This window comes from Medicago truncatula, chromosome 2, assembly GCF_003473485.1.
Source record: "Medicago truncatula cultivar Jemalong A17 chromosome 2, MtrunA17r5.0-ANR, whole genome shotgun sequence".
NCBI lineage: Eukaryota > Viridiplantae > Streptophyta > Magnoliopsida > Fabales > Fabaceae > Medicago > Medicago truncatula.
The window spans coordinates 32,942,348-32,955,591 of record NC_053043.1 but is presented as its reverse complement, the minus strand read 5'-3'; the positions used below and the strand labels follow the sequence as shown (position 1 = coordinate 32,955,591).

Genomic DNA, 13,244 nt, shown 5'->3' with positions numbered 1-13,244 from the left:
CGAAATTTAAAAATTTATAGAGACCAAAAACTTCTTTAACCCCTTTCTTTTTTAATTTTTAAGGTTCTCTCCTTTCAAATATTGCCTTAATCCCAGTTGCTTTGACATTCACTTTTTTTTCCTAAAAAAATTGCTTGCTTTAATATTCTCCTTTTTTTAAAAAATAAAAATAAAAATATTGCTTGAATATTCTCCTGATATGATGATGTGTACAGAAAAATTAACCTTGGTTTTTGCTTGATTCCTAGACTGTCCAATCCAGCGTGTTACCTGACATGTCAGAAGAACATATGAAGCTATTACTAAGGGTAACCCTATGTGGAACGAACTACAAGTTCCTGCTGAGAAGCTGTATTCATGGGACCCCAACTCAACATGCATTCACTAGCCTCCATACTTCAAAAGGACATAAAAAAGAATTGGTGGGATAGATGCCTTTGATTTTAGCGCTGTTAAGTTTCTGATCCCTTGGATTTGTTCTCATCTGACAGAGATACAAGGCTTCAGGGCATGCCACCATTGTGCTGGCTGGAGCTGAATACGGCAGTGGAAGTTCCAGGGATTGGGCCACCAAGGGTCCCATGCTATTGGTAAGTCCCTCCATTTGTTATAGCATGTTATTTGATTTTCCACGACTATATGGTTTTCTTAATACATCTGGGATACCAATATTCCTGACATATCTGATGTTATTTTTTTGACAGGGAGTCAAAGCTGTGATATCCAAAAGTTTTGAGAGAATTCATCGTAGTAATTTGGTAGGAATGGGTATTATTCCCCTTTGCTTCAAATCCGGTGAGGATGCTGACACCTTGGGATTGACTGGTCACGAACGATATACCATTGACCTTCCAAACAAAATCAGCGAGATAAAGCCTGGCCAAGATGTCACCGTCACAACTGATACCGGAAAATCTTTCACATGCACAGCTCGCTTTGACACTGAGGTAATTGAAGCATGTCATTGATTAATGTGTATGTGTTTTGCTGATGCAACTTATATCCTAATGTGATCCATCATTGGGATTTCTCAGGATAGAGCATTTATTCAGCATTTTGAAAAACTTGTCTCAGAAATTTATATCTTTCCTTGCGCCAGTTTGTTAACCTGCCCATATTTTCAGGTGGAATTGGAGTACTTTAACCATGGAGGCATTCTTCCCTATGTGATCAGGAACCTCATTAAGAAGTGAAGTCATCGTTGATTAGAAATATTAAATGCAAGTGATAATAAAATGTGAGAAATGCGAATAATTTCCTATAAGTAGGAAATAATCCCTTCTTAAGGAGGGCAATTTTTTTGACGCTTCCAGGTGTTTATATTAGGGCTGTAAACTTGGAGTGCATTGATTTAGTTTTCTTATTCATTATGAGAACAGCGTGCCCATTGAACAATGGGATCAAATGTATTTTACACAAGCTGATTTGATCCCTGCTTAAGGCAGTGAATATTCTTTTTATATGCATCACCAATCCTCCCTACTCCCCGACTCAAAGCACATGCACACTTCTGGAGCTTGCTTTTTAATAAACAATTCCACTTAATTTTCTTGATACCATGGATGAGTGGACCCAATAGGATATGATTAGTTGCTAAACAGTATGATTAGAACAAAACAAGTAGACCTATTTTGTTAGCAACTTAAATCATCTTCAATACACATTCAGAATCAAATTTGTGTGGATACGTAGCACACGAGGGATACGTAGCACATAAGATTTGATCGTTAGCAACTTAAATCATCTTCAATACACATTCAGAATCAAATTTGTGTGGTATTTTATTTTTACCAAACACATTATTTTTATACTAACGATCATCTTCATAAATTACACATGACATAAAAGAATTTTATTATTTTTATTTTCTTCAAGTAGCTTTTGAGCTTTTAGCTTGTAGCTTTTTATATTTTCTTCCAATTTTGTTCTTTTATTTATTTTATTTTATTTTTTATAATAAAAAAAACACCCACATTCTTGTGCTATTTTTAATTGCTATAAACTATATATTTTTCAATAACATCAACAATATAAAAAATGTAATAAAAAATTCTTATCTTTTTATCCATGTGAGCTTAGCTCAGTTGGTAGGATACTTCACTTCTCCACAAATAAATTGTGTGAGTTCTAACCATTAGACTACTTGACAAAAAAAAACTTATTTTTTTGAATAACACAAAAAAAAAACATTTTTTATAGTCAAACTTTTGTAAAAGTATAATTGAATGTGAAAAAGGCAACCAAAACCGTGTATTGTATAGGGAGTATATATTTTCTCGTCAAAATGAGTTTAGTTGAAATTTTTAAATGAACAAAGATACTTGTACATCTATTTAATGATAATTTATACTTGTACATCTATTTAATGATAATTTTGATGACAACTATGTTTTTATCTTTTCTTATTAGTCAAAAACAATGAAGAAAGAAAAATGAAAAGATAAGATAAGAACGTGCAAATATGAGAGAGAAATTTTTCAAAAAATTATCATAAAATAGTTGTATAAATATTGTTTGTCTTTTTAAATCAACAGGGAGCTCAGACCTTTTTAGCTATTTTTTAATGACTTTTACTGCAACTTAGGCTACTATAACCCTTGTAGTGCAGAGATGTCATCATCTTTGAGATAGATTCCACCTTAAGTGTCTCTTTTGAAGAAAAATTTTGTTTCAATTTAAATGTCACTTTCAAAGATCAATACAACATTGAATGTAAAAAAAAAAAAAAAAAAACAAAAATGAGAACAAGAATAAACTAATACTCCCTCCGTCCCGGATTAACTAAGCCATTTGCTCAAATCACATATATTAAGACAAATGTATAAATGAAGGAAAGAGAAAAATGGTTTTAAGTGCTCTTGTTAAGTATTGGTCTATTCTCCACTATCATAAATGCAAAGTGAAATATATTGAATTGAGAGTGATGAAAGTAGTATTAATTAGAGTTATAAAAGGAAAAAATTAATAATATATTAAAAAGTGAAATGACTCATTTATTTTAGAACATTTTTTTATGAAAAACGACTCAGTTATTATGGGACGGAGGGGTAACACTAATATGAATATATTTTCCTTCTCGATCCATGATCATGCAAATATAATATTGTCTGCAGGAAAAATATATCGACATTTTGATCACCGAATTTATAAAGACCCATCATTTTTTATTCATGAAATTTACAAATAGGCAAAATGTGCGTTTGGTATGGCGTCACATAAAATGAAATTACGGCAGAATACCACGTTATCGTGAAAGCTTAAAATGCTCTCTTAAAACAATCGTTGGCAAGACAATAATGTTATTGTGTAATTTTGTGGATGGATGAATTATTTATGTGGAAGACAACCACGAAAACATTTATGTTTTGATCCCAAACAACCAACCAACCTAAGTGGTTGTAGATCGAATCCAGACGTTGGTCTAACATGTCTTTACTTTAAGCTCAATCGTCTACATAATCTAGTAATCTCACTTCTATCACTTTTTTTTTTTTTATAGATAAATGTTACTTAATTATATTGCAATAAACACCACAAGCAGCTATATAGTATCCAAAACAAAACCCTCTACATTACACTTTAGTTTTAAAACTCACGAGCCATAAGAATCACCTTATGCATGGAAAACTGCATGATTTCTTTCAAATCAATTAACAAGACGGTGAAATGGTAGCGAATCGACCAATATATATCCGCAGACATGTCAATTTTACTCCTTAAATTTGAATAAATCCAGTCTTTTTTTTTAAAGAAGTCAAACTAAATCAAGCCCTTAATAGAACTAGTGATGAAATTCATTGAACAATCGACATCCTCATCACTCGGCTCTTTAACCTCCCACTCTAGCCATCAAACCAATCTTATATCCCGTTTTTTTTCCTTCTCTGTACTCCGTAGACACTATTTGTCTTTTCACCAATACGGTTTTTATTTTAGAAAAGACCCAAAGAATGTTACAAGATTTACCTTTACCTAGAAATTAGATTAAAGCCATGTCATACTTTTACAACAAGTGGATCTTGAAGCATTACAATAACAAAGTACTAGCCTTTTCATAATTGAGATTAATCATGGCATACCAATTATTTTTTTAATGTCCAGCAAGCAAAAAATTTCCAAACAGGTACCCTCCTAGCCTTCTTAAAAAGTTGACAGGAAAAGATTGCAAGGAAGCTTGGATCAAGTTATTTTTGCTCCATCAATCTGACACCAATTTTGTTGGTCTTCTACAATGTGGTGAGGACAGTAGATGACACAAAGTGTATTTTAACTGGGAGAAAAAAATACCCCAACCAGAACTACCCACATAATGTTATTCTAGTATTTTCCAAGTACATTCATTTTGACTTTCTACATAAAACATGCATTTACACTTAAATCTCAAACTACCATTTCAGCTTCTCTAAGAGTTGAAGGGATCCCGACATCAAGGCGCATGGTTGATTTATATTGTTCGGGTAAAGCAGCACCAGCCTGAATGCACATTTCCACCACAGCTGGAGCCTGCCCGTAGAAATTCTTAAGCTCTCGTTCCAGTGGTGGTCCATTTACATCAGGAACATGCCACACAAATCTCGGTGGTATCAAGTCATCAAGCACTGCAGATTGCCAACCATGCTGCCCATTGCGTTGTTGGTGTTTGTGTGCCCCACAATTTTGAGCTTTGTGCCCGCTAGGGCCAACATGAATTTCAGGGCAATATCCACAGACCCTCACGTGGTACATCCTCATTAGTCTCTTGGTGCCTTTCCTCATTTGTTCCCATGCTTGGAGTGTTTCCTCGGCAAGGTGGACTACTTCCTCCTTGTTCACTGGAGCAACTATATCTGAATCCGGTATTTCAGCTATCAATGGTTGCGTAGGGTTATCTGGGACTTCATCTGGTAGTTCACTTTCATCAGCATCCACAAATTCCTTCTTCCCAATACGAATTATTGGCTTTCTTCTCCTTTTTGTGGGAAACTCTCGAATTTTAACGCCAGCTTGAATGCAGAGCTCAACCACTGCTGGAATCCGAGGGATGGAGAATCTCTGTTCATGAGTAATCCGCTTTCCAAGACGATCATAGAGGTGAAATGCGTCAATCGGTATTAATATGTCTTCCACATGTGCATTTGTCCATTCATGAATGCCCTTGCGGATGTTCGATTGTGTACCTTTACATGACTTGAATGGATGTCCAACAGGGCCTACATGGATTTCACTGCACCACCTGCATAATTTTTCCAACATGAGTAAGGATATCAAAGCACATTTTTTGAGTAGGAGGCATTAAACTATGTTTATTCAGTGAAAATAATATACAAAACTTAAATGAAATAGAGAAAATTTATTGGCAGGTCTAACATTTTTGTTGATTACATCAAGTATCTGGAATATCTTATGAAGCCAGAAACAACAGCGGTCTGTATTACCACAGCTACTCAATCAAAACCAAAACATGAAATTTTGTGTAGTTTGTCAATAGTATGCTAGAGGATAGGAAGGAATAATATAATTACCCACAAGCATGCACGGGTACTACTTTGAGCAGTTTTTTCAAATTATTAATCAAAGTGATCCTGGCATTATACACGTCATATGCTTCTGGTATAAGGTTCTTCACTAGCAATCCATTCTTTGGCGCCGGCATTGGTTTTCTCCTTGGCTCATCTTTCATCTTCTTTATCCTCTCCCTAGCTGCCCGTCACAGTTCAACAATGGGAACTGGAAAAGGCTTCTTCTCCTTTCTCGAATAATGACGATGAAAATCAGCATTTTGAGGCATTTCATTTCTATTCTTACTGCCACTGTCCTGCTTGTAAAAATGAGATGAAGGAAGAGTAAAACAAAACAGTTATATACAGAGGAATCAAGAGTTGAACCTAATTCTAGCCAAATTGTATCCATTCTAGAAGGCTAATTCTAGTAAGGGCAACACCAAAACTCTGAAGGCACAACGAATTGAAAGCCAACTCAGAGCACGATAAAATAATGACAAGAAACACAACAAAGCTCTTGCTGAAATGAGTTTGCTTTGTTTTTATATTGGTTGTGTTTATAAGCAGTTCAGTTGCAAAAGAATTGATCTCTAATAGCAATAAAACACAAGGACTTTGTTTTCTATCGATTCTAAAATATGTCTTCCTCTAATGACATGTGATGGAATTTCACATTTCTATTTTTCATCCTTTTTTTCCTACATCTGCAATATTGCACTGGACTTTTTACTAGTGCATAAAAATTCTAATAGCCAGTTTATTATGGCTTGTCATGTTATGAAAGACAACTAATTTAGCAGAGCACTTTTGTTAGTGTGTATTAAATGAAGCAATTTTCATTTTAAGCCAAATGACAAAAACTCAATGAAAACTTGACCCGATTTATAATGGTCAAAATGCTAGGTTAAGAAATTTGTTTCTTCCCCACCTCAATCAAGCAATATAAATATGCCAAAAATTTGTATCTGGTATCTCTGAATAGGTGAATATTTGTTTATTATTTTAAACATTCAATCCCTTTCAACCAAATAGTTTTTGCTATCCTTATATATTATCAGTATCATAGGATCAGTTTAATTGTTTACTTTATTTTGGCCTCAATTCCATAGCTGCCTCAGTTATTTCTGTTCTTATGGGTTGGTGGTTTCCGAATCGAGTTACCTAAGAATCATATTTATTAAAATTTAATAACAAACAAAACCACAACTACCAATTAATACACTGATATCGGTAATGTAATTCACCAAATCCGGATAATGAATAGATATAGAAATACCAAGGAGTTGAAGAACATTTTCACATTAAGTACAACTAACCAGTGACATGATTATGCTAAAAACCCCATCAAATATACAAAATATTCATATAATTATACAAATAAAGTTCCCCCTTTAACTTTTAAAAGGAAAACAGGTATGTTTGGATGAAGGGTTTTGGAAGCCTAAGTCTAGATTTTGGTATATATTTGAGATTTTACAAGAATTAAAGAGTTACATGTCAGATGATCATATAACATTTCAATCGCACATAATTCATGTTTTAGAAACATTTTATATCTTTGTTAATTTAGAAAAGAAAAATAAGTCCTCCGTTCCTCTCCAAAATCCTCCATCCACACACTGACTTAAGAAAAAAACAAAGGCTAACCAACTCAACTTGGAAAAACATAAAAAGGGCACAAACATATACATCACAAAAATCACTCTAGGGATCACACCACATCTACACTCTTGTAGCTAAAGTATTCGCTTTGAAAGATTCAGTTATGTGTCATCCCCGTGGGACTGGTGTGTGATAACTAGTCGACTATGTACCTATGTCATTACAATCAAATAAAAAATCCTCTCTTAGATCATCAAATTTCCCTTCTTTTGCTCTACGGATCAGCTTGTCGATTGATATTGTTAGAAACCAGAAAACTAACAGTAACAGATAATCATACTTATTTCTAATATGAATAGCATTGTTAACAAATTGTGCCAACCCTAATCCTACTTATTTTGGCGCTATTGAATAATGACCATTGATTTATGCACCAAATGCATCTCCACCGTTATTTCTAAGCCATTTAATTATTCCCTCTAATTATGTACTACTTCTTTCAAATGCCCTAGGATACTGTTCCAATGAAAAAAACGGCACCCATACTTTTAGCATTTTCCGATGACATTTATTTTATTGGCTTATGAGAAATTAATTTTCCTACAATTCCAAGATTGACATTGCACTTATCGATCCCCCACCACTTTCACTACTCTTCTCTCTTCTTTCATTATGCTCTAAGTTTGAACAACTAGCTGAATTTTTGCAATTTTCAGATGGACGTTGCATCAGTTTTAGGTAGTCTCTCTCAAATGGTTTATATCAAATTGAATTTAAAACCAGAGTTTTCTTTGGGAAGAAATGGAGCTATTTGACAAAGACCAGAATAGAGCAATTGGGGTTTCCAGATATTGGAGTTTTTTAATTCAGTTGTGTTCTTTTCAACCTAAAAATTTGCAAGAAATATGTTTTTTTTTTTTTTCTAGAGGAAAAGAATGAACTTTTTCAAATCAAAACTGTTGGTTTTTCTGTTCATTTGTGAAATATTGAACCAACCCATTTGCTAGATCTGCTATAGGTGTTTGTGTTTTTTCGGATACCTCAGCTGTTAGTGTAGGTTTTTTATTGCTGGTTCGGTTTTAAGGAGTGCCTGTGTACATTTGTTATTTGGAGTTATTTGGTGCTTCCTGTTGCTGTGTTTTTTTTTCTGCACTGGCCTATGCTTTTGCTGTTTTGTAACAGTGGACAGTGGCTTTCTTTTGTATTGGAGCAGCTTGCCTTATTAGCACTTCTGCTGTGTGGCTCTAATTTACATATGCCGATTAAAAAAAAAAAAAAACATTTGCTAGATCGGTTAAAATTAGTTGAAGAACGAAGTGGGGTTTTGATCTCTGTTTTATAGAATTTCTAATATGTGATTAGGCCTTTTTTTGTGAGTTTTCTCACTATGTTTTGCTTTTTATTTTACTTTGATTTTGTTACTTATAGTGTTTTGGTTTTTGTTTCATCCTTGATAAATACTCATGAGAACAAGCAACAACTACTAGATGTGGAAGACATAAGCAACAATGGTAAAACAAATTTCTCTCTGTAAATTAACTTTTCCTCATCTAGAAACTTTGGTACTAAAATAAACAAATTCCTCTCTCCACATGACTCTCATGGAACACCTACTCTTTGTGCCATTAAAGTGCATCAAGTTTTCTTTAAAAATAAAGGGCTATGATAAACAATGTAAATAAATTAAGTGCTATCATGAACTATGTAAATAAATTTTATTTCAAATTTTCTTCTCTCTTAGGTAGTGATAAAAATCACAAGAACGTCTAAGTATGCTGACAATTGATGGTTTGGTTAATTGATTGTTTATTAGTAATGTATTTCTTTATTCTTTTTTTGTTGTTGTTGCAGTGATGTTTACTTGAAGCTACAATGTCATATAGCTATTGTTGAGTGATGATAGTAAGTCGTTTTCTAACAATTTTCAACCTCTTATTAGCATCACTGTTTACGCCTTGCTGCACTTCGCACCCACATCTAAGCAACTTTGTGTTTTACTAATATTTTAGCTTACTTTTTGCCTTGGATCAAACACCCTTCGCCTTGAGATTGTCTATTACAGTTATTCTTTGTTAATTAGGCATTCGCACCATTTTAGATCCTGTTCTTTTTGTTCAATTTTCACACCCATTTCAATTTTCACACACACATGCAAAAAATGAAGTATTGTTGATGTTTATGTGTGAATCTGCAATATTTGTTTTTTGAATATCGACGTGATTCTGTATGATTTTTTCCCTGATATATTGCAATTATGTTTCTTATATCATGGTGAACATTGTAGCAAAAAATTAAGCAAGATTCCTTCAGTAGCTACAAATGTTAATGATAACAAGGAGTCTTTGACTGATCCCATTCTCCTATGTTTTACTTTCAAAAAGCACAGGATTTACTTATTCATGTCATGTATATGGCTTTTAAAACTCGACCAATCATTGTACCACCTCTTTGAACTCTATATTAGTTCAGTTTTCTTATTTGATAATATCATATGTAGAATTTTCTTAGAAACACTTTCCCTCATTATGTTTCACGTTGTACATTTTATTTATATCTCTGGTCTTTGGAATGGATATCTATACTGATGAGTTATTATTCTTCTATTCTTTTTATTCAAATCAACTTTTTTGATGCTTTTGACAAATTATAATTTCTCATCTTACTCTTCCTTTTCTATTTTTTATTTTGTAGTTTTTATATCATTCAATGATAAGCTGATTTGAGTTTTTTCTGGTCTTTGGAATGGATGTCAATACTGATGGTAAATGATTATGAAGTGTACCAGCTATTAATTCTGCCACTTCATTGGAGATCAACGTGAGAACTGTGAAATTGAGTGAGAGTGAACAGAGATAAAAGAGAAGAGAAATGTGAAATTGAGTGTGAGAGTGAACAGAGATGAATGTGTTGTTTGTATCTAATTGTTTATTTTTTCAGTATCTGTTTGGTTGCAGGTCTGTTTTTTTGGCTGGTTCGGGTGGTTTTGGCTGTTTTGGTGCGGTTGTCAGCCGTGAGTATGCTGCTGTCAGCAGCAATTTCTGTGCTGGCTGGCTGCTGTCATCTGCTGTTTTCGGGGTTGGACGGCCTGTTTTTGCTGTTTTTTGGTGTTATCCTCCAGTTGATCAGTTTGTATCAGTATTAGAGATGATATCTGAATTATATGAATCTTTTATATGATTATGCAGATGCATGTTTATTCAGTTTTTATATCATTCAAAGCTAAACGCAAGGTTGAGAAGGTTTCTTTTAAAACATAATGCTCATGTGCTCATTTTAAAGTTGATACATTTTAAAAGATCAATTTTCTTAAGGATTTCTTAAGGATTACTGAATTGAAACTTTTTCAATTGCTTTTAGCTCTTTTCCATGGGTAAATTTCACTCTTAAAAGAACTTTTTGTTGTCAGCTTTGTTCTCAGTTGATTTTTTTTTTCATTTTGGCGTGCATTTTTTTCTACAATCGTGAAGTATTCTCTCACGGCCAATTATATGTCGCAATTTCGAGGGTATCATCAAGGAATGGTTTGAAAATACTCATGATTGATGAAAATGGTGATTGCATTGATAATACAACCAATGTTGTATACAAAGTATTCCAAAATGTATGGACATCTAAAAACAATATGAGAGCCTTTGAGATTATTTTGTACTTGACTTTCTCCGGCATATACAGATTTTATAGGTCATATTATGCTTTATTTTATTAGACGCTATATATCATAGCCTTGGAGCTTATTTTGTACTTGACTTTCTCCGACATCTACATATATTATATGTTATATTCTACTTTCTTTTATTACACATTATATATGACCCGTGCGGCAGCACGGGTGGGAGATCTAGTAGATAGAAATGAATCAATATGTCAACCAAAGAAAGTTCCCTCCCCATACTACCTCATATAACAAAGTTCCCTCGCGCTAAAGCTCGCTCCTCTTCTCCTCTATACCACCTGATCATTCTTGGCTAGCTTCCCCTTTTTTCCTCCTAACATAGACCCTCCACACCGTGGGCTTGCGCTGCTAAAGCACAAACTCTGAATTGAAAAACATGCGTCAAATGGAAGGAGTACTGGAAGTTTAGATGTCATGTGCTTGAGAGACTCGTACTATTAGTATTAGAGAATGAAAAATAGATTCTGTAAGTGTGGTTTTCTAAGAAACTTAACTCACACTGTATGACAAGTTCTCACAGAAGAAGAAATGAGTTAGCAGCATCGAAACCCTGTGCTCTTTAGAAGAGTATTTCTATTCTTGAGATATCATTGTGTTATTAAAGGTCTGCATATCTAGTAATTCTTATCTCAATATTTCATTTGACATTTTTCAAAAGTCTCCAAAATACAATTGTCACAGTGTCTCCAAAATAAAATTATCTAAAGTGTGTACGATGCAGGAAGCCCAACAACAGACTAAGGTATGCTTTGATACCGTCTTAGAATTTTGGGTCGGGCCTAATTAAACTCATGTTCAGACCTTATCTCATCCAATGCGGTACTCCTAACACGCATCCTGCGCCCAGGACTAAGACAACTAGAGCGTGAAACAATCTTATAGTTTGGGTTGGACCTAACTGAATCTTACAAAACCGGCTTGTGAGGTGAGTGTTGACCAAGCTTTACAAACACCACACATGTCGTATTTCTAGATAATTCGGGACTAAATCTACCCTTACAACCAACATAACGAAGGTATTGGAGGCTGCAATGAAGGCAACCCAAATGTCACAATTAAGCAGCTAGGGGAAACAGACCGCAATGAAAGCGGAATTTCCAACAAAAAGACAAATGTTTTATTCCAATAAAGATTTTAACGAGCTCAATAACATTGAGTGAAGAGAAAACAAAGTTAACTAACCTTGGAAGTTGCATCATAATCACTTTTCTGATTGTTTTCCTTTCTAGGTCCAGAAAGACAATATAACCGAAAGCATCTATGATCATCATGTCCAATTTTTGGACGCGAAAATGTGTTGATTTGAAGTATATTTGAAGTGTAGTTTAGTTTAACTATATTGTGGTGGTGTTTGGTGTGACAGAGTCCGATTGTGTTTGAGAGAGAGACCGTTGATGCCATTGGGTTCCACACGCATGAAGCATATGGAACTACACCGGAGGGAGGTAACGAACGAAACGACAGAACAGAAGTGGTTTGGTTTGGGAGGATAGACTTTTCGGTTTGCGACAATCAATTGCATAAAAATCTAATTTTTTGGGAGGATAAGTGGACACAAATACGACACCGTATTTACCGTTCAAAAGATATATCTCTTCTATGCAACTTCGATCTCCAGCTACCGTGTATCAGCTGTCGACTCCACCGTCCTCTGCAACTCCTATGTCTCACTTAACCTCCGGTAAACCGCAACAATGGTGATGGATGACCGTGACAGGTGAGGTGAGGTGAGGACGACTCCGTTTTCAGATATGAAGGACGACAATGGTTTTGAGGATCGAATACTATGGTGGTGAGGACGGCGTAACAGCGAGAACAACGGTGGTGAGGACGTCGTAACGGCGAGAACAACGGTGGTGAAGAAGACGAAAGGTGTGGTGGTAAGATGGTGGTAACTGACGAGGACTATGGTGGTGGTGAGGACTGAGGTGGTGGTTGCTGGCTAGGATGAAGGATGGTGGCGAGGACGGAGATGTTGAGATGGAGGATGAATGCAGGGAAAGAGGAAGAGGAGATTTTGTGTCACAATTTGTGTGTTTGTTTATCATTACTCAAAAGATTTTGAGAATTGCCGTTCACACATTGTCATTGGTCGAGAAATACGAGTAAATTATTCAAATGTCCCTCGGCAGTTAACTGTCGAATAATAGAAGCGGCTGCAGTTAACTACTGAGGAAAACTTCGGCAGTAAACTACTGAGAAAAACTGAAAACTTCGGCAGTTAACTGCCGAGGAAACCTCAACCCTGTTTTTTTTTTTTTTTGACAAAAACTATAAATTGTCATTAATACTAATATTTATTGATTTTGAATGTTTCAATCATTATTTTGGTACGTTTCAAACAATTGCAATATTATACTTATTCGTATATATCTTATTAAGAATAACATTTAAATCAATGTAAAAATTAAGGATTTGAATATTGTTTTCCACATTACTTAAATAAAAATAATAATAAAAAATTGTTAAAATAATTGTGCACAACGATT

General features: G+C 34.5%; 2 protein-coding genes across 2 annotated transcripts; one reads left to right on the top strand and one right to left on the bottom strand.

Moving 5' to 3' along the window:
* Positions 1–468: 468 nt before the first annotated feature.
* LOC25486984 (aconitate hydratase, cytoplasmic) lies at positions 469–1,304 on the top strand. The gene is made up of 3 exons (XM_039830629.1): positions 469–590; positions 705–947; positions 1,125–1,304. The coding sequence occupies exons 1-3, from the start codon at positions 582–584 to the stop codon at positions 1,191–1,193; spliced, it is 321 nt and encodes a 106-aa protein (XP_039686563.1). The 5' UTR covers positions 469–581; the 3' UTR covers positions 1,194–1,304.
* A 2,723-nt stretch (positions 1,305–4,027) lies between these two features.
* LOC25486983 (APO protein 2, chloroplastic) lies at positions 4,028–12,773 on the bottom strand. Its single transcript, XM_039830628.1, has 3 exons — positions 11,938–12,773; positions 5,502–5,794; positions 4,028–5,212 (listed from the first exon to the last, which is right to left on the bottom strand). Exons 2-3 carry the CDS (start codon positions 5,657–5,659, stop codon positions 4,381–4,383), a joined length of 990 nt encoding a protein of 329 aa, XP_039686562.1. The 5' UTR covers positions 5,660–5,794; positions 11,938–12,773; the 3' UTR covers positions 4,028–4,380.
* Between the last annotated feature and the right edge of the window lie 471 nt (positions 12,774–13,244).